Below are 22,238 nucleotides of genomic sequence, written 5' to 3'. Positions count from 1 at the left end.
GCTGTTGTTTATAATTGTACAATGACAAGATTAAGGCCAATTTCTGCATTCATTGTAACTTGTGCATGCTGTTTTGTGTAAACGAGGCTCTGATTTGTTCATTGCCAGATAACATAGCCAGCTTGCAGCAACCTTGCTTAGATAGCATGTTAGGGTCACTTGCTAGGGCTGGGCGATATATCGTGTTTTTTCTCTCGATATATTTGAGTTTATGTTTTAGCGCGATTTGGAAAATGCCTGTATCGCAAGAATCGAGGTTCTGTTATAATGTTGTAACGTTTTACAAATGCAACATCTCACTGTCTCTTTGTCAGCCCAATGTCGAATCATGTCCCAATTGCGTGACAACACGTGCACAGCGGTTATCCACCAATCACAACCCTGGACAGCTTTCACAAATTGTAACCACGCCGGAGAAGTGTAACAGTAGGAGTTCCACCAAAATGGAATGTGAGGAAGCTAGCTCAGCCTCTCGTGAGGATGAAATCATCCCCAAAAATGGCAGCAATATATTTTTTTCAGTAATATGGAAGTGGTTCGGGTTCAAGAGGTCTGATGTTCAGCAAACGAATGTCCTGTGCAAAATGTGTCAAAAGACAATTCCTACGAAAAGCAGAAGTACAACCAACCCCTTCCAACACCTGTAACTGAAACTACGCAATGCCGATTCCAGTCGGTCATTCCCAAAACGTCTGCTAAAAGACAAACTACCATAGCCGCATCCTTTTCAAACGTAATCACTTATGACAAGAAACGTTTGAGGTGGAAGGAGATAATGGATGCAGTGACCTATTACATAGTGAAATATATGGTTCCAATCTTTACAGCAGAAAAGCCAGGCTTCAGGTACAGTTGAACACAAGTTTTTATTTAACTAGTCCGTTAAGAACAAATTGTTATTTTCAATGACGCCTAGGAAAGGTGGGTTACTGTCTTGTTCAGGGGCAGAACGACAGATTTTTACCTTGTCAGCTTGGGGATTCGATCTAACAACCTTTCGGTTACTGGCCCAGCGCTCTAACCTACCTGCCGTAAGTATTTCACAAAAGAAGCCCTGCTGTTATTGTACACTGCTACACGCTAAAGAGTCGCAGAGAAGCTGGCTAGTGTTTCTTATTTTTCCACTACAGCCGATCTATGGTCGAGCAGTGGTGTATTATGTTGCAGATAGAAATGTAGCTAATGATATTACATACATTTATTTATCCAATGGTAATACTACCCAATTTGCACATAGTGTTCGACCTAGTCTCGCATGGCCACCCTTCCAAAAGCCTGGGTTTCCGACACTGTTTACTGTTTATCTCCCAATCTTCTCTATCCCCTGCAGAGTCACTGGTGATCAGTGACCCAGACTTCCAAAGTGAGGACCTCAACTTCCTGTCCAGGAGCGAGCGATACGATGCCGCCGTGAAGAAGAGTGCCCAGATGATCCTGAAGCTCAGAGAGTATGGCATCTCAGACCCTGAGGAAATCTACTGCTACAAGAGGTAAGGCTGGGACACAGACCCAGGCCAGCTACCTGCTTTGGGCGGCAGGTATCCTAGCGGTTAAGAGCATTGGGCCAGTAACCGAAAGGTTGCTGGTTTGAATCCCAAAGTATGGCGATATGCCCTTGAGCAAGGCACTTAACCCTAATTGCTCCTGTACGTCGCTCTGGATAAGAGAGTCTGTTAAATGACGTCAGTGTAAATGCTATGGACCTGCACATCACAACTAGAAATGTGAAAATAGATATAGGGTTTTGTCCATAGAGTTGTCTTCCTGTCAGCTAACCTGTTAGGTGTACTGACCTATGCAGATGAAAGTAATGAAAGGTGAGGAATTGAAGATCATTTGGGCTAGTTTTGTTGTTTACAAGCAGGATTTGGTTTTAATGGACTGTATGAATTCTGTAAGGGTTTTGGATGATCAAAGCAAATATCATACTTCCCGGTATCCTCCAGTCATCACACATTTCATGTTTTCTTTTCTTTCTTAACATTTCACAGAAAGTTCTAATGGTAAACACAGCGTGACAAACATCGCTGAGGTTTCTCATGCTTGTTTTGAGGTTTGAAGTGCAGATGGCTGTATTGAGGCTGCTTTGGACACACTGAAGCAAAACCCAGCATTTGCTGAAATTACACAAACAGTCTCTAAGCCTTTCACCTTTATGCTAAAGTCTTCTTCACATCCCATGCTAATGTATTGCCTTCTATTAGCCCCATGAGTAATTGCATTGTGTTTATTGGTATCTTCCTGATCCAAGTCTGTTTTGTTTATTTATATATACAGTATATCACAAAAGTGAGTACACCCCTCACATTTTTGTAAATATTTGAGTATATCTTTTCATGTGACAACAATGACAAAATGACACTTTGCTACAATGTAAAGTAGTGAGTGTACAGCTTGTATAACAGTGTAAATTTGCTGTCCCCTCAAAATAACTCAACACACAGCAATTAATGTCTAAACCGCTGGCAACAAAAGTGAGTACACCCCTAAGTGAAAATGTCCAAATTGGGCCCAATTAGCCATTTTCCCTCCCCGGTGTCATGTGACTCATTAGTGTTACAAGGTCTCAGGTGTGAATGGGGAGCAGGTGTGTTAACTTTGGTGTCATCGCTCTCACACTCCCTCATACTGACTGGTCACTGTAAATTCAACATGGCACCTCATGGCAAAGAACTCTCTGAGGATCTGAAAAAAAGAATTGTTGCTCTACATAAAGATGGCCTGGGCTATAAGAAGATTGCCAAGACCCTGAAACTGAGCTGCAGCACGGTGGCCAAGACCATACAGCGGTTTAACTGGACAGGTTCCACTCAGAACAGGCCTCGCCATGCTCGACCAAAGAAGTTGAGTGCACATGCTCAGCGTCATCCAGAGGTTGTCTTTGGGAAATAGACGTACGAGTGCTGCCAGTTGCTGCAGAGGTTGAAGGGGTGGGGGGTCAGCCTTTCAGTGCTCAGACCATACGCCGTACACTGCATCAAATTGGTCTGCATGGCTGTCGTCCCAGAAGGAAGCCTCTTCTAAAGATGATGCACAAGAAAGCCCGCAAACAGTTTGCTGAAGACAAGCAGACTAAGGACATGGATTACTGGAACCATGTCCTGTGGTCTGATGAGACCAAGAAAAACTTATTTGGTTCAGATGGTGTCAAGCGTGTGTGGCGGCAACCAGGTGAGGAGTACAAAGACAAGTGTGTCTTGCCTACAGTCAAGCATGGTGGTGGGAGTGTCATGGTCYGGGGCTGCATGAGTRCTGYCGGCACTGGGGARCTACAGTTCATTGAGGGAACCATGAATGCCAACATGTACTGTGACATACTGAAGCAGAGCATGRTCCCCTCCCTTCGGAGACTGGGCCGCAGGGCAGTATTCCAACATGATAACGACCCCAAACACACCTCCAAGACGACCACTACCTTGCTAAAGAAGCTGAGGGTAAAGGTAATGAGTCCCATGTGGCTATAAAAGTTTGTGTGTGTTAGGGATGTGCAGGCTTATTCGAATATCTGAACATTAGTATTAGAATACTTGTAAGTATCATTTTTAGCGAGGGGGGGTAATTATATTTTAGATTCAAGTTTTGTCACATGCACAAGTACAGTGAAATGCTTAACTTGAGAGCTCTACCCAACAGTGCAGTAATAGTACAAAAATAAACACAACCTGTAAAGTATTGGTCCCATGTTTCACGAGGTGAAATAAAAGATCCCAGAAAATGTTCATACACACAAAAAGCTTATTTCTCTCAAATTTTGTGAACAAATTTGTTTGCATCCCTGTTAGTGAGCATTTCTCCTTTGCCAAGATAATCCATCCACCTGACAGGTGTTGCATATCAAGAAACTGGTTAAACTGCATGATCATTACACAAGTGCACCTTGTACTGGGGACAATAAAAGACCACTCTACAATGTACTGTCTTGTCACACAACACAATGCCACAGGGAGCATGCAATTGGCATGCTGACTGCAGAGATTTCCACCAGAGCTGTTGCCAGAGAGTTGAATGTTTTTCTCTACCATAAGTTGCATCCAATATCGTTTTAGAGAATTTGGCAGTAAGTTTATCTGGCCTCACAACCGCAGACCACATGTATGGCTTCGTGTGGGAGAGCGGTTTGCTGATGTCAACGTTGTGAACAGAGTGACCCGCGGTGGGATTATGGTATGGGCAGGCATAAGCTACGGACAACAAACACAATTGCATTTATGGATGGCAAATTACATGCACAGGGATACCGTGGTGAGATCCTGAGGCCCATTGTCGTGCTATTCATCCGTTGCCATCACGTTTCAGCATGATATTGCACAGCCCCATGTCGCAAGCATCTTTACACAATTCCTGGAAGTGGAAAATGGCCCAATTCTTCCATGGCCTGCAAACTCTCCAGACATGTCACCCATTGAGCATGTTTGGGATGCTCTGGGAAGACGTGTACGACAGCGTATTCCAGTTCCCGCCAATATCCAGCAACGTCTTTAACTCTTGATGTAGTTGTTGTGTGGTTTTTATTCTATTATCACTGCATTGTTGGGAAAGAGCTCTCAAAGAATTTCCTTGTACCCGTTCATTACACCTGTTTTATCCTGTTATTCGCACGTGGCGAATAAATGTTGTAACTTGAAACTATACTGAACAAAAATATAAATGCAACAATTTCAACGATTTTACTGAGTTACAGTTCATATAAAGAAATCAGTCAATTGAAATCAACTCTTTAGGCTCTAATCTATGGATTTCACATCACTGGGAATACAGATATGCATCTGTTGGTCACATATACTTTTTTTTTTTAAATGTAGGGGCGTGGATCAGAAAACCAGTCAGTATCTGGTGTGACCACCATTAGCCTCATGCAGCGCGGCACATCTCCTTTGCATAGAGTTGATTGTGGCCTGTGGAATGTTGTCCCACTCCTCAATCTCAATGGCTGTGCGAAGTTGTTGGATATTGGCAGGAACTAGAACACGTGGTCGTACACAGATCCAGAGCATCCCAAATATGCTCAATGGATGACAGGACAACACCATCTCTCTAGGCAGCGCAAAGGTCACGTCAAGATTAAAACTGTGTCACAGGCTACGCTATGTCCTACCCTTTCACTTATAAAAACTGCCAATGTGCCTCATCAAATATGTTTAGCCTTAAATAGTCCAAGTCAAGTATAAAAGTCAGACGTTAGTTACCTCAGCCAGGAGCCTATATTTTCTCTTTGTAAGTCTCATTTGATAACATCTATTTCTCCATATGACGATGATGATGATGATGATGATGATGAGCAAATTGGAGATGAGGCAAATCAGAGCACATTTTGTAGTGAAACTAAAGCGATTGGGTTTGTCCAATGTCCATTTTTTTCTAGTGTTTGAGATTCTCCGGTACTTTTGTATACTTTTTAGCCAGTACTTCTGAAAGTAGCGCGCTCACGAGCCAAAAAGAAACCCCCAAAAATGGTGTACTGTCACACATGTGCACCACATTATTGCTCTCTGTCACTCTACTGTGTGTGTGCGCGCGTCTTGCTAGCTGTCACTCAAATGGTGAGGAGCTGAAGCTCATTGGCTAGAACTCTAATTGCTAGGGGGCTAGCCCATGTGGGGTAAAATGGCACTGCACAGCTTCATGTAGACAGTTGCTTTCAAATTAGGGATTTCGTGGCTAATTGAGGTAAGACAGTAATTCTGATCATAGATTATGCATGTAGAGTTTACATCCACTTAGGTTGGAGTCATTAAAACTCGTTTTTCAACCACTCCACAAATTTCTTGTTAACAAACTTTAGTTTTGGCAAGTCGGTTAGGACATCTACTTTGTGCATGACACAAGTAATCTTTCCAACAATTGTTTACAGACAGATTATTTAACTTATAATTCACTGTACCTGTGGATGTATTTCAAAACCTACCTTCAAACTCAGTACCTCTTTGCTTGACATCATGGGAAAATCAAAATAAATCAGCCAAGACCTCAGAAAAAAAATTGTAGACCTACACAAGTCTGGTTCATCCTTGGGAGAAATTTCCAAACGCCTGAAGGTACCACGTTCATCTGTACAAACAACAGTACGCAAGTATAAACACCATAGGACCACACAGCCGTCATACTGCTCAGGAAGGAGACGCGTTCTGTCTCCTAGAGATGAATGTACTCTGGTGTGAAAAGTGCAAATCAATCCCAGAACAGCAAAGGACCTTGTGAAGATGCTGGAGGAAACCTGTACAAGAGTATCTATATCCACAGTAAAACGAGTCCTATATCGACATAACCTGAAAGGCCGTTCGACAAGGAAGAAGCCGCTGCTCCAAAACCGCCATAAATTAACCAGACTACGGTTTGCAACTGCACATGGAGACAAAGATTGTACTTTTTGGAGAAATGTCCTCTGGTTTGATGAAACAAAAATAGAACGGTGGTAGCTTCATGTTGTGGAGGTGCTTTGCTGCAGGAGGGACTGGTGCCCTTCACAAAATAGATGGCATCATGAGGTAGGAAAACTATGTGGATAAATTGAAGCAACATCTCAAGACATCAGTCAGGAAGTTAAAGCTTGGTCGCAAATGAGTCTTCCAAATGGACAATGACCCCAAGCATACTTCCAAAGTTGGAAAATGGTAGCAAAATGGCCTAAGGACAACAAAGTCGAGGTATTGGAGTGGCCATCACAAAGCCTTGACCTCAATCCTATAGAAAATGTGTGGGCAGAACTGAAAAAGCATGTGCAAGCAAGGAGGCCTACAAACCTGACTTAGTTACGCCAGCTCTGTCAGGAGGAATGAGCCAAAATTCTCCCAACTTATTGTGGGAAGCTTGTGGAAGGCTACCTGAAACGTTTGACCCAGCTTAAACAATTTATAGGCAATGTTACACTCAATTAGTATTTGTATGTAAACTTCTGACCCACTGGGAATGCGATGATAGAAATAAAAGCTGAAATAAATCATTTTCTCTACTATTACTCTGACATTTCACGTTCTTAAAATAAAGTGGTGATCCTAACTGACCTAAAACAGGGAATCTTTACAAGGATTAAATGTCAGGAATTGTGAAACTGAGTTTAAATGTATTTGGCTCAGGTGTATGTAAACTTCCCACTTCAACTGTATGAACTACACATTGACACATCTAGCCCAAAAAGGAAAGTAAAAAAAAAACAAAAAAAAAAAAACATACTTAGTGGTCTTCTAAGATCCAGAGCATGTCTTTAAAGGGATACTGCAAGAATCTGTCAATTAAGTGGTTTTCTACTTACCCAGAGTCAGAAACTCGTGGGTTCTATTTTGAAGTCTCTGCGTGCAGTATGAAGGACATTAGAGGTCGTTTTGAGAGCCAACGCTAACTACCGTTAGCGCAAAACTGGAAGTCTATAGGTACAGTAGCTTATGCTTGCGTACCTATAGACTTCCATGATTGATTACCAGAATCTTGCAGAATCCCTTTAACAAATAAAAAGCCTTGCTTTTACAGTAAGGTCATGTTGACACTAGTGTCAACCCTAAACCTGGGTCCTTTTTTAGTAGGCACAAAACACTTTGTAATGGAAAACTAAAATGCACATTCTTATTGGACAAGTTTAGTTAGAACGAGTAAAATGACCACAAACCTGCTGAGTGGTCCTGCCCAGTCAGTCCATCCGTCAACTTGTGTGTCTGTCCCCCCCCCCCCTCAGCGTGTTTCGGGGCCACCATCACGAGGCTCTGGGGCTCCACTTCGTCATGTTCCTTCCCACCCTGTACACCCAGTGTAACAAGGAGCAGTTCAAGAAGTGGGTCCCCCTGGCCGAGTCCTTCAAGGCCCTGGGCACCTACGCCCAGACAGAGATGGGGCACGGTCAGTCCCCATACAGAGAATTTATAATAATGATAACGTAAAAGCACAATTTATACGACATAAAGTACTTGTGCAATTGTAAGTGCAATTGTTTTAACTAGCTAGCTAAGTATATGTTTGAATTATGAAGGATCACAGGGATGCTTAGGGATGGACAGTTGTCGATCCTTGACGTAGGATTTTTTTATAATATTGTTTTCAAATCATGGGGTGGACATTGTGATTGAAAGTGATTCTTTGTAGGTGTTTGACAGATCACTGTAGTTGTTTGTGTAACGGATGTGAAATGGCTAGCTAGTTAGCGGTGGTGCGCGCTAATAGCCTTTCAATCGGTGACGTCACTTGCTCTGGGGCCTTGAAGTAGTGGTTCCCCTTGCTCTGCAAGGGCCGCGGCCTTTGTGGAGCGATGGGTAACGATGCTTCGTGGGTGACTGTTGTTGATGTGTGCAGAGGGTGCCCGGGTCGGGGCGAGGGGACGGACTAAAGTTAAACTGTTACATTTGTGTAGACAAAATGTGCCCAGACTGTAGGCATAACTCAATAGTTAATAGCAAAACTGAATAGCCAAAACTAATATGCAGGATTCAAAATGTCATGATTGCCGGTCTGTTTTTCGAGTCCTCATAACCTGCCCAATACCTTGGACAAAAGAAACAATTGAAGGACCAAAAAAAATCCTAACATTGCTCTTAAACAATATTAAAAAATCCATTCCCGTCTAGTTTTTAGTTTCATTCCATTCCTCAAACCTCTCTTATTTCCTTTCCTGCTGCTAGTAGTGGCCTATTAGCCTAATGAATAGTTTCCAAGCTTATGTCAGTTAATTCTGATTGCTATTAAGTCTTGATTTTCCCCTACTCCCCATTTTCTCTGAATCTAGTCTACTCATTACAAATGATTAACCCTAACACTGTAGAATTTGTAGCTTTTTTTAAGCAAATGACCTAACATTCTGAATTGTGCATTTGAGTGGATGGATGTAGGCCTAATTGTTATGCTGTTTGTGAATTTATAGCTTGGATGAATGAATATAGGCCTAACAATTGTTCTTGTCTGTCAGTCTCAACTGATAGAGAAGACACACTGTGTCCTGCCAAAGAACATGCAGTGTGATTTGAGTTTCAGCTCCCTAAATATCCCATTGTTAATCTGAAAGCAGAGAAACCTGTGCGATGTAAGACAATTTTGGCCATGCCAGATGTCTCTTGTTGCCAATGTTTCATTTCTATGACGCTGCGAAGTGGACATTATTCACGATCACGTAACCATGGCATTTCCATGACAATACTACTCTAGGGAATGTCTAGGACTGGCTTTTCAGAATTTTCTGAAGGCCTTCTTTTTTCAGAGTTCTGGTCTGGTTCACTTCTTCTCAGCAACTCACTAGCTAGGTTTCCATTAACTTTTCACATTATTTTTGTGTCAAAATTAAAAAAAAGTTTGCATAGAAAATAGATACATTTGCCTGCTGTCTTGCGTTTCCATTTTAATTATCTTGTGTCAATAAAAACAGCTGGATTTAATGACCTCACACCTCAACAACAAGAAAATCTGCAAAACCCTAAAGTGTTGAATAAAAATGTCATGGTCAGTGTCTCCATTACCCAATTTAGGCAAATTGCACATTGGCAACACCCTGTATGCCCTCCCACCTATCTGTTTCATGTCTCAGGTAGCCCGCGAAAGCCAGCATCAATAGAATGCAATAATTTACAAATATTTACTATATTCTAATAATTTGCATGTGCCAATGTATCCCCACTGTCCGTGCCATGGTGAAACTTGCACTCCTGTAGATCGGAAATAATTGGATGGTGAAACTTGCCAGCCAACCAGAAAAGCAAGGTGTAAGTAATTCAGACCCACTTGAAAGTCAGGATAATCCTTTTCCTGCAAATAAACATTATTTGTATAGTTACGTGACGACGTCACATGCCCGTGTGCCTTCAAATTTGTGACAATCGGCATTTATTCGAAAAACACTGGTTCCGTCATTTGTCGCAATGAAGAAGGTTCGACAAAATAAATATCCACCCGTCGAACTTATAAAAATGTTGCCTATCTTTAGAAAATGTCTCCTATATCTATTAATAATAATTAGGTAGGTGCTTACGTTTGTCCTATTTCGTACATGTAAAAGTGTGTACGTATGTGTGAATTGGAAATTAGTTTGTTTCTTTTTATTTCACACTCCGACACCCTAAGAGAGTGAGGTCCCGGCCAGGGATCAGCCATTATTGACAGTGACCCTGGAGCAAAAGTGCCTTGCTCAAGGGCACATTGGCAGATATGTTTCACCTAGTCGGCTCGGGTATTCGAGCCAGTGACCTTTCGGTTTTTGACCCAACAGTCTTAACCGCTAGGCTACCTGCTGTCTCCGTAACACGTATCGCACAGATTTCTTTTGCGACTTTGCTTTTGTCAAATAATCCTGGGTCAATGGAAAACTGCCTATTGTCTTAACCTTAAATGCCCTTACAACTGCTTCACCCTTCCTTTATAAACTAAAGCAGGGGTAGGCAAACGTGATTCTGGAGTTTTACAGGCACTTCGTGTTTTTGATTTAACCAACCTGGAAGACCAGGTGTTGAATTTAGGCAATCACTGAATTAGGTCAATTGGTCAGGTGTGGTGCATACTTGGAACAAAATCCTGCGGTCCCTGTGGCCCTCCAGGAACAGGGTTGCCTACCCCTGGACTAAAGAGTCTGCTTTAAAACTGCTAGTTGCACTGCACTAGTTGGTAGCATAGAAAGATGTATTGGTTGTCACACATTTGACATTTTACTGCCTCAGGGTTGTGTTCATGAGGCCATGCAATGACAACTTTTACAATGGAAAACTAAATTGGCCATTTCTTAATGGAGCAAGTCCAGTTTGTCCCTTGTGTCAGTTTTCTTCCGTTGGGTGCCTAATGAACACAACCCAGAGTTTGCCTCACAATTCATTTGAAATTTAAAATGTTTTTTCAGTGAAATGAGAGAGTACAGGTTACACTGCTTTTGGAAATTAACATTTCAGGCAAGTAAATGACGTGCTGCAACAATCATGCATGAGAAGGTTATTTTGAATGAATGAATTTATGATTCTAATCAGTTCTCCGCAGTCAACAATTTGCATGGCTAGCTCAGTTAATTTTTTTATATGAATTCTTGCACTCCCCCCATCCCTTCATCCATCCCTCCATCTATTCATCTATCCTCTCTGCCTCCAAAATGTTATTTACTAACACTTCTAATCTCCCATCTTTTCCAACCATCTCGCCATTGTCATGTCCCATTATATGGTCTATTATTCTATGCCTAAAAATTATTTCCCCCCCTTGGCTATACCTTATACTGCATGCCCCCACAATACCCTATCCTTCCTTTACCATATTCTCCCTCCAAACTACCCTCCTATCCCCTACCCCCTCCCCTCCTTGCCCCTTGGCGCTGCCCCAGCTGTGTGCACCGTGGGCGGTCAGAGCCGCTGGACCTCCACCTGGGAATGTTCCTGCCCACCCTGCTGAACCAGGCCAGTCCTGAGCAGATGGAGACATTCTTCATACCGGCCTGGAACCTGGAGATCATCGGCACCTACGCACAGACAGAGATGGGCCACGGTAAAATGCCAAACAAACCGTACCTGATCACCGACCTCCCGTCACCCACATGCTCTGTGGAGTGGACAAGAGATGCATGCCCAACCTCTTCAACATTTGAGTCGAGCCACCAGAGAACTCTCCCATACTCGTTAGGGAATTTTGCGTAAAAACGTCTCTCCAGACAGAACGTTTGTGTTGTTAAAGGTCCCATGCTGCCGTTTTTTTAATCTCAATATCAAATTGTTTCTGGGTAACAATTAACTACCTTAGTGTGATTGTTTTCATTTAAAATGGTCAAAAATAAACAAAAATGGCTTCTTAGCAAAGAGCAATTTATCAAACAAGAATTTAGCTAGCACTGTCTGGGAGTGGTCTGAGTATGGAGGGGGATACTCAAAAAACTAGCTGTTATTGACAGAGATGTTTGGTACTAATTTACCGCCTGATGTCACCAGGCATTCCAAAACTCCATCCCACCAAAGCAGGATGACATTTTAGGCTGTCTTTTCAAACATCTCTTGCACTAAAAGGGCATTATCATTTTCACAATTTCACAGTATTATTCCAACCTCATAGTGTGGAATTATATATAAAACACAGGAATCATATTTTTGACTGCACTGGGCCCTTTTTTTTTTTTTTTACGCTATTAAAAAAAAAAGGAAATTTCACTCCTTTACGCTGACTAAAACCACTAATATTGGCTGGCTTGGAGAGTGCGTGTTGTGGCCGAACAGCTTTGCATTGGCTTTCCTTTGGAATGTGCTCTGCCCCTGGTTCTCACAAAGTCTTGTTGCCAGCCGCGGTGAACGTGCATGCCCACTTGTAAAGCACCCACTTGTAAAGCACCCACTTGTAAAGCACCCTCAGTGACATCCTTTCCAAAACCAGTTACCCTCCACCGCCTCTGTCCCTTTTGTCCCCCTTACAGTGTTTGGAAGTATATTGATTTTAAAGACAGACAACCTACGTCCTTCGTCACATGTATCTTCACTGTATAAACATAATAGGGCTGTCAAACGATTCAAATCATGAATTGAATTAGTGGTGTTAGTTATAGGCATACTATGTTTTGATTGTAAAGGAAAGAAACTCAAAATGTTTCACCATAACACAAAGGTCACTGAAACATACAGCTGGCAATTTAAGTCTCAATGTTTAAGAAGGCCTACTCCCTCTTATCAATGTTCTTGAAGTTTAACAGTTGTCCACATACACACTCAAGTACTGTTAACGCTTCATTCGTTCCAATTTCTAATTGGAGGGTTGACTATAGGGGGGGGGAAAGAACTGGCTCTATGGATACAAAGAGCATTTAAATCTGTCCAACAATGTTATGAGTTCCACAGAAGACTAACAACAGCTCAGCCAGGTCTGAGTTAATGTAGAATATAATACAGCTATTAGATCTAGCCTAGGCTGCTGATCCATGTTCTCCATGAACTAGTCACAAACTGCTGCTGCTACTAGAACTGGGATCATTGTTTTAAATCGTTTGACCTGAGAGAGAAAACAGTAGCAAAATTAACAGCATAAAACATGTCAGGGGTTAACTTTGACAGCCCTAAACCGTACACAAATTAGTTATACAAATTGTAAGAAATAGATTGGATTTTCTTTGGTTTTGATCTGTCAAACACCTACAAAGGTTTTCCAACTATAGAATAGAATAACTTTTTTTCGTGTGAGGGAACTGGTTAACAAAAAATAATTATCGACAAAGTATACCCACTAGACACAACAAATAATATATTTACTGCTGTAAGATAAAGCTAAGTTTGAAGTTGCATTATTAGTTGAGATTGATGGCTAGTCTTGTGTCAGGTTTGCACTGCATAATATTTGAAAATAACAATGTGCTCCTGCCATAACTTAGTGATGACTCTCTTTCTTTGGTTTTATGTGTTGTGTGTTTGGGGGCCATGGTGTCTTTCTCGTTGCCTAGGCACCCACCTCAGGGGGCTTGAAACCACGGCAACGTATGACCCGGCCACCCAGGAGTTTGTCATGAACAGCCCGACCATCACCTCCATCAAGTGGTGGCCTGGGGGACGTGAGTACACACACAAACACACTTTAGCTTCAGGGCATGCCCGATACACATACAGTGCCTTTGGAAAGTATTCAGTCCCCTTGACCTTTTCCACATCTTAAGTTACAGCCTTATTCTAAAATGGATTAAATTGTCCCCCCCCTCCCCCCTCAATCTACACACAATGCCCCGTAATGACAAAGCAAAAACTGTTTTTTAGAAACTTAAATATCACAGACCCTTTACTCAGTACTTTGTTGAAGCACCTTTGGCAGCGATTACAGCCTCGAGTCTTCTTGGGTATGACGCTCCAAGCTTGGCACACCTGTATTTGGGGAGTTTCTCCCATTCTTCTCTGCAGAACCTCTCATGCTCTGTCAGGTTTAATGGTGAGCGTTGCTGCACAGCTATTTTCAGGTCTCTCCAGAGATGTTCGATCGGGTTCAAGCCCGGGCTCTGGCTGGGGCACTCAAGGACATTCAGAGACTTATCCTGTGTTGTCTTGGCTGTGTGCTTAGGGTCGTTGTCCTATTGGAAGGTGAACCTTCACCCCAGTCTGAGGACCTGAGCGCTCTGGAGCATGTTTTCATCAAGGATCTCTCTGTACTTTGCTCCGTTCATCTTTGCCCCGATCCTGACTAGTCTCCCAGTCCCTGCTGCTGAACAACATCCCCACAGCATGATGCTGCCACCGCCATGCTTCACCGTAGGGACGGTGCCAGGTTTCCTCCAGACGTAACGCTTGGAATTCAGGCCAAATAGTTAAATCTTGGTTTTATCAGATCAGAGAACCTTGGTTCTCATGGTCTGAGAGTCTTTAGGTACCTTTTTGGCAAACTTCAAGCGGGCTATCATTTCTAATCAAATTTTATTTGTCACATGTACCGAATACAGCAGGTGTAGACTTCAGAGTGCTTCAGAGATGATTGTCCTTCTGTAAGGTTCTCCCATCTCCACCGAGGAAATCTAGAGTTCTGTTAGTGACCATTGGTTTCTTGGTCACCTCCCTGACCAAGGGCCTTCTCCCCCGATTGCTCAGTTTGGCCGGGCGGCCAGCTCTAGGAAGAGTCTTGGGGATTCCAAACTTCTTCCAATTAAGAATGATGGAGGCCAATGTGTTTTTGGGGACCTTCAATGCTGCAGAAATGTTTTGGTACCCTTCTCCAGATCTGAGCCTCGGCACAATCCTGTCTCGGAGCTCTACGGACAATTCCTTCAACCTCATGGCTTGGTTTTTGCTCTGACATGCATTGTCAACTGTGTGACCTTAAATAGACAGGTGTGTGCCTTTCCAAATCATGTCCAATCAATTGAATTTACCACAGGTGGACTCCAATCGAGTTGTAGAAGCATCTCAAGGATGATCAATGGAAACAGGATGCGTCTGAGCTCAATTTCGAGTCTCATAGCAAAGGGTCTGAATACTAATGAAACTAAGGCATTTGTTTTGTTTTTCAAAAATGTTCTAAAAACCTGTTTTCGCTTGATCATTATGGGGTATTGTGTGTAGATTGCTGAGGATTCTTTTTAAAAATACATTTTAGTATAAGGCTGTAATGTAACAAAATGTGGAATGTCAAGGGGTCTGAATACTTTCTGAATGCACTGTACAATCAAACCAATCCCCAGTTACGTCTGTGGACTTAGCTTCTGAAAACACATTCCACAATATTGCTGAACAAGATCAAACAATTTACTTCTGATTCTCATTGTAGTGTGGACTAGAGACTTAAATGACTGCCAAATTATTTTAATAGTGAGAATCTCTCGCTCGCTCTCTCGCTCCCCCCCCCCCCCCGCCCCCCAGTGGGTAAGACGTCTAACTACGCCATAGTTCTGGCCCAGCTCCACACCCAGGGGAAGTGTCACGGACTGCAGGCCTTCATCGTACCTCTCCGCAGTATGAACACACACATACCACTGCCAGGTACTGTACATACTGCTGTGCTTGCGTCAAGAGTGTCTCTGTCTCTGTATGTAGCTTTGGTGGTAGCCTACTGTCTAATGAACTCACTCTCTTTCCCTCTCAGGTGTGGTGGTAGGGGACATAGGACCCAAGTTTGGCTTTGATGAGGTTGACAATGGTTACCTGAAATTGGAGAACGTACGAATTCCTCGTGACCACATGCTGATGAAATATGCAAAGGTGAGCGACTGGGCAGTTAAGCACATTTCAAGGAGACACTGTTCTTTGTTTCTGTTGGTTGACTTTAATGCTGTCACAAAGCTTAGATTTGAAGTTATATTGTATGCATATTCCTCACAGAGAGCGTATACTTACTACCTGATTGTCCTAGTACTGTATACCACAGACCAGTGGTGGTCGGTGTTGTCTAAGATGAGGGAGGACGATTAAATTATATATATATATATATATATATATATATATATATATATATATATATATTTTTTAAATGTATGAGCCTTATTTCAATTAAAGCATATTGGATGACTGTCATTCATATTTCATTCACCCAGCTCAATGTAACATCGATAGGTTTAGGTTACTACATGATACCCGACTTTCCCCTATACCCATCCTATGAATGAAAGTTTACAACGTAGGTGCACACAGGTGGAGCTACATTTTTGTAATCAAGGTGACAGACAGTGACACATTCAATACCGCCTTGCACACTCTTGCCTGCATCTAGCTGATCTAAGGTGTAGTCATTAGTCCAACAGTGGCAAACAAGAGTTTATATTGGACAAATTCAGGTATTTTATCCCGTTCCGTTTGCTTCAGTTTAAGAAACATTTTTCAACAGAATCGGCGGAATGAATACACCACTGATCACACAAAAACAGCTCACTTTCATAGCAGCCACATAAAAACAGCATGATCACTTTGCTTATTGTATTCCTTCTCGCATATTAGTCTACATAGCTACTAGAACTAACGCTTTAGTAAACCCGCTACAATCATGCAGTACAGTGTGCAGTCAGCGAGCAGTTTAGCAGTTAAACCGGTGGGCCCCGGTGGCAATAAATTAATAAAACCAAAAGCTTAGCTTGACATGGAAGAGTGCCAGTGTTGGATAGGATAGGATAGCCATAGCCAGCTAGCTAACATAGAATCTGTTTCTGTTTGAGTAGGCTAAACTAGCTAGCTGCATTAGCTAGCTAAGTGGAAAAAAATACAATGACATATAACTAGCTCTCTCCCTCTCTCTCCGCCTTCATTTAAAAAAATATATATATTTGTTCAAAGCTGTTCAACTATTGTCTTTCTTTGAGTCAATTACTCACCACATTTTATGCAGTGCTAGCTAGCTGTAACTTATGCTTTCAGTACTAGATTCATTATTTGGTAGTTTGATTGGGTGGACAACATGTCAGTTCATGCTGCAAGAGCTCTGAAGTTGTCATAATTACTGTGTGAGTCTATGGAAGGGGGTGAGAACCATGAGCCTCCTGGGCTTTGTATTGAAGTCAATGTTCCCAGAGAAGGACAGAAACTAGCTGTCCTCCGGCTACACCATGGTGCTACCCTACAGAGTGCTGTTGCGGCTACATTCCAAAAAAGTGCGTTTTAATCAATTATTTGGTGACGTGAAGATATTTATTATAGTTTCATTCTTTAAAAAAATAAAACATATTCACTGAGGAGGATGGTCCTCCCCTTCCTCCTATGAGGAGCCGCCGCTGCCACAGACAGTATGTATTCTCCCCACCAGGTGGAGGCAGATGGTACGTACGTGAAGCCTCCCAGTGCCAAGCTGACCTACGGCACCATGGTGTTCATCAGGTCCATGATCGTAGGGGAAGCGGGCCACGCCCTCGCCAAGTCCTGCACCATCGCCATCCGCTACAGCTCCGTACGGCACCAGTCTGAGATACGCCCAGGGTCAGTTGTAGCTCTGGACACACCAGGGTCATGTTCATTAGGTCAAACTGTAGCAAAAAGTTTTGAGACGGAAATCAAAATTCTTATTGTACAGATACAACTTTCCTGTGTTGTGTTTTCATCTGTTTGGTGCCTAATGAACATGACCCTGGATACACACATTTACTGAAAAATACACTACCGTTAAAACGTTGGGGTCACACCAGTCTCGAGGCAACTCTGGGATGCTGGCCTTCTAGGCAGAGTTCCTCTGTCCAGTGTCTGTGTTCTTTTGCACATCTTAATCTTTTCTTTTTATTGGCCAGTCTGAGATATGGCTTTTTCTTTGCAACTCTGCCTAGAAGGCCTGCATCCCAGAGTCGCCTCTATACTGTTGACGTTGAGACTGGTGTTTTGCGGGTACTATTTAATGAAGCTGCCAGTTGGACTGGTGAGGCATCTGTTTCTCAAACCTGACACTCTAATGTACTTGTCCTCTTGCTCAGTTGTACACCGGGGCCTCCTACTCTTTCTATTCTGGATAGAGACCGTTTGCGCTGTTCTGTGAAGGGAGTAGTACACAGCGTTGTACAAGATCTTCAGTTTCTTGGCAAAAAGCCGAGGGGGGTGAATACGTTCGCAAGGCACTGTAAATAGTCAAAGGAATTACAAAAATACTCACACTTACTTGCGCACATGCATACACAAGTAACACGCTCAGACACAAACAAGAATAGAAAGCAAAGTACTAGAACCCTTACCATTTTAACAAAATCTATACTCTTATTCTAATTGTGTGAGAGCTGATGTAGGTAGATGTTACATAGAGTTTGGGTAGATATTAGGAAGCCTTACATATATTATATGAGTATCTCAATGTTCTTCAAAGACTTAACATATAAAAGATGGCAATCGAACCGTTAACCTTAAATCAAAGTCTATATTCTTATTTTGTGGTTTCTCCAGAGAGCCGGAGCCCCAGATCATGGACTACCAGACGCAACAGTACAAGCTGTTCCCCCTGCTGGCTACAGCCTATGCCTACAAGTTTGTTGGTCAGTACATGAACCAGGTCTACCACCGCATCACTGGAGACATCAGCCAGGGAGACTTCAGTGAACTACCAGAGGTACTTACAGTAAATACTAGCCTGAAATCCAGAATCTGTTTTGCTAACATTCCACGTCGTTTCATGCTATACGAGGAGTGGAATGATAGCTAAACAGACTGGTACCCAGGCTAAGTAAATACCTCCTCTTGATATAGTACATGATGAAAGAAGGCTGGCAATGGCCCAGAGGTTATTTTTCTTCTTCGTCCAAACCACGTGACCTGGAAAAATGGGAAAAGACTCCACTCACTGAATAGTCTTGAAATGTTTCATCCGGTTTCAGCGGCTGAAGTCTAATGGAGGTGTTTTGACAACAGGCTTCGTCGGTGTTAATTCTTTAGTCTAAGACGTTGGGGGAGGGAGACATGTGGAATAGTTTTTAGATGGTTATACTATGAATCATTTAGCTATTTGATTTTGAATTTTAAACAATTATTTGATTAAAATATTTAATTTGGCCTTTGCTACTAAGCACATAGAAACACATTGAATAACACATTCATAATGTGAAAAAGGACAGTCAAAAAATGTATCATAAGAAACGAGTTGTCTTATTTATATATTTAACCCCTTTTTTGGGTAGGCACAAAACATCCTTCAAACTTGAATTCGTTTTTAAAAAAATGGTTACCTTCAAACGAGTTTGTAGCCCAAGCGGTTCGGACGCTACCACACATCGACGTTACAGACGAGTCTTCTGACACTTGTGGGGAGTTGTAGAGCAAAACGGAGAACGTGTTCGTGAGGGTCTCCCCTTTCCATAGAGTGGTTCGGACGCTACAGACGTTGTTGTGAGAAGACCGATTTTCGGGATGTTTCATGGTCTGACAAACACCTCTCTATCTCTGAAACTTTCAACCGCAGAAGTGAGACACTGGAGGATGCGGTGGATTGAGACACATCCAATGCAAAAAACCTATCTCTAGCTTAAACTGACAGATTTTTTAATGGGGATTTTTTGGTTGTTATGTAACTTAGACTGGCGCACCGGTGCGTCAATCAACTCTCTAGGGAGTTAAAAGAAAGATCCTCATTCATATTAACAAATTTCATCATTTTTTAGTTGCTTCTTTTTCTGTGCCAATATAACTGTACCCTGTGCCCGTCCTCTACCATCCTGTGTCAATATAACTGTACCCTGTGCCCGTCCTCTACCATCCTGTGTCAATATAACTGTATAACCCTGTGCCCGTCCCTCTACCATCCTGTGTCAATATAACTGTACCCTGTGCCCGTCGTCTACCATCCTGTGTCAATATAACTGTATAACCCTGTGCCCATCCTCTACCATCCTGTGTCAATATAACTGTATAACCCTGTCCCCTCCCACCACCCTGTGTCAATATAACCTGTATACCTGTGCCCATCCTCTACCATCCTGTGTCAATATAACTGTATAACCCTGTGCCCGTCCTCTACATCCTGTGTCAATATAACTGTATAACCCTGTGCCATCCTCTACCATCCTGTGTCAATATAACTGTATAACCCTGTGCCCATCCTCTACCATCCTGTGTCAATATAACTGTATAACCCTGTGCCCATCCTCTACCATCCTGTGTCAATATAACTGTATAACCCTGTGCCCGTCCTCTACCATCCTGTGTCAATATAACTGTATAACCCTGTGCCCGTCCTCTACCATCCTGTGTCAATATAACTGTATAACCCTGTGCCCGTCCTCTACCATCCTGTGTCAATATAACTGTATAACCCTGTGCCCGTCCTCTACCATCCTGTGTCAATATAACTGTAATAACCCTGTGCCCGTCCTCTACCATCCTGTGTCAATCTGTATAACCCCGTGCCCGTCCTCTACCATCCTGTGTCAATATAACTGTATAACCCCGTGCCCGTCCTCTACCATCCTGTGTCAATATAACTGTATAACCCCGTGCCATCCTCTACCATCCTGTGTCAATATAACTGTATAACCCCGTGCCCATCCTCTACCATCCTGTGTCATATAACTGTATAACCCTGTGCCCATCCTCTACCATCCTGTGTCAATATAACTGTATAACCCTGTGCCCATCCTCTACCATCCTGTGTCAATATAACTGTATAACCCTGTGCCCATCCTCTACCATCCTGTGTCAATATAACTGTATAACCCTGTGCCGTCCTCTACCATCCTGTGTCAATTTAACTGCATAACCCTGTGCCATCGTCTGACCTGTGCCCAGCTCCATGCCCTGTCCGCGGGCCTGAAGGCCTTCACCACATGGACGGCCAGCGCGGGCATCGAGGTGTGTCGCATGGCGTGTGGCGGGCACGGCTACTCCCGCTGCAGCGCCCTCCCAGACATCTATGTTAACTTCGTGCCCACGTGCACCTACGAGGGAGAGAACACCGTCATGATGCTGCAGACCGCTAGGTAGGTACACACACACACACTTGCACACGCACGCACACATGCAGACGCAAACACCCACTCACACACACAAATATAAGACACAGATATGACACACTCACACACACCCTGAAATGACACATTCTTTCCTTGCTGAATCAAAAACATCAGTTAGTCACATTATACAGCTCACACAAACACACATTGCGATGTATTCCAAAACTTGCAAGTCAGGGCACATAACCCTAGTATTAAAAGCTATTGTGTGATATTGCGCCCTGCACATCAAAGGTAGTAATTATCAACCAAGCATCGATCTAACTGTCTAAATGTTTTTGGGAGTGTTCAGTGTAAGCACTGCTAAGTGTGAAGTGTACAATGGAAAGGGTGAGGAAAGTAGTTGAGTGGGAGTGAGTGAGACTAGGACCAAATGAATGGGTGTGTATGAGTTTTTGTGTACTTAGTTGGAGCTGGATGGTAAACAGCGTTTTACTATATACCAGTATTAATGCATGGACCGGTTTGGATTTTTACCTTACATAATGGTATTTCAATGCTTGCTTTGTTAAGTGTAATAACTGAGTGATGAAACTTGAAAAATGATTGCAATTGTCCGTTCTTACCGCCAGTGAGAGACTGCTAACAGTTGAGATCTGATCATTCGCGAGCAAGAGCTTCAGGTGCGCGCATGTCATTTTGTCCGATGAATAGGCTAGTGTCTGAGGCAGTGGGGGTGCCAAAAGCACCTTAGAAATCAGCACAATGCCCTTTGTGGCGAAAGTAAAAACTGCCATGGAATCCATTGAAAATACATGGTCAGAGGAGAATTATTATTTTCATAAAGGAAAAGTTACTTTTTCACAATAGAGGTATACAAAGACAAAAAAAATGTTTTACAGTGTGGAAATGATAGCAAATGAGTGAAGGAAATTGATGAAAAGGCTGAAATGATTTTGGGTTTGTTTGTTTTATACAATCAATCAGAAGAGAGAGAGCCCCATTAAAACCACTTAGAATGTATTAGTTGCCACCCTAGGATCATGCATGACTCATTAAGCATACGTAGAACTTTTATTATACCAAAACATAAAATACCGCCAAAAATGAGAAACATAGTGCTATGATATTTTGGCCATATCGCCCATCTCTACTTTGTGTGTGTTTTTGTCTGTGTGTGACCTTCGTGCCCGTCCACCGTCTTGCTCACGTGTTTTCATCCCTCACTCCCCAGGTTCTTGATAAAGAGCTACCGGCAGGCGTCGGCAGGCCACCAGCTGAGTGGCATCGTGTCCTACCTGAACGAGTCAGAGCGTAGCCTGCAGCCCCAGTCTGTGTCCTCCCGACCCACTGTAGTCAACGTCAATGACCTGGTCAGCCTTGTGGAGGCTTACAAACTACGAGCTGCCAAGTAAGTGGGCCTACAAGCTAACCAAAATGGAACAGTAATAGATCCCGTTTAGATATTTGACCTTCGTTAAGTCCCAAAGGGCTGTACATTGTATGG

At 42.8% G+C, this 22,238-nt stretch overlaps 1 protein-coding gene across 3 annotated transcripts in view; it reads left to right on the top strand.

Moving 5' to 3' along the window:
- The window catches only part of LOC111953447 (peroxisomal acyl-coenzyme A oxidase 1), a 28,448-nt gene that overhangs the window by 380 nt on the left and 5,830 nt on the right, over positions 1-22,238 (top strand). Inside the window, exons 2-10 of one of the 3 annotated variants that reach the window (XM_023972848.2) lie at positions 1,331-1,490; positions 11,270-11,430; positions 13,358-13,465; positions 15,252-15,371; positions 15,475-15,590; positions 17,122-17,291; positions 18,237-18,399; positions 20,568-20,758; positions 21,966-22,142. In XM_023972848.2, the coding sequence (XP_023828616.1) occupies positions 1,331-1,490; positions 11,270-11,430; positions 13,358-13,465; positions 15,252-15,371; positions 15,475-15,590; positions 17,122-17,291; positions 18,237-18,399; positions 20,568-20,758; positions 21,966-22,142 (1,366 nt within the window). Of the gene's footprint in view, positions 1-1,330; positions 1,491-7,666; positions 7,828-11,269; positions 11,431-13,357; positions 13,466-15,251; positions 15,372-15,474; positions 15,591-17,121; positions 17,292-18,236; positions 18,400-20,567; positions 20,759-21,965; positions 22,143-22,238 lie in introns of those variants that run through there. The other 2 variants (XM_023972769.2, XM_023972923.2) reach the window with 2 other exon arrangements.

Source organism: Salvelinus sp. IW2-2015, linkage group LG1 (genome assembly GCF_002910315.2).
Source record: "Salvelinus sp. IW2-2015 linkage group LG1, ASM291031v2, whole genome shotgun sequence".
In the NCBI taxonomy this organism is placed as follows: Eukaryota; Metazoa; Chordata; class Actinopteri; order Salmoniformes; family Salmonidae; genus Salvelinus; species Salvelinus sp. IW2-2015.
Note: the sequence above shows the minus strand (reverse complement) of the source record. Positions and strands in the feature narration are given on the sequence as shown.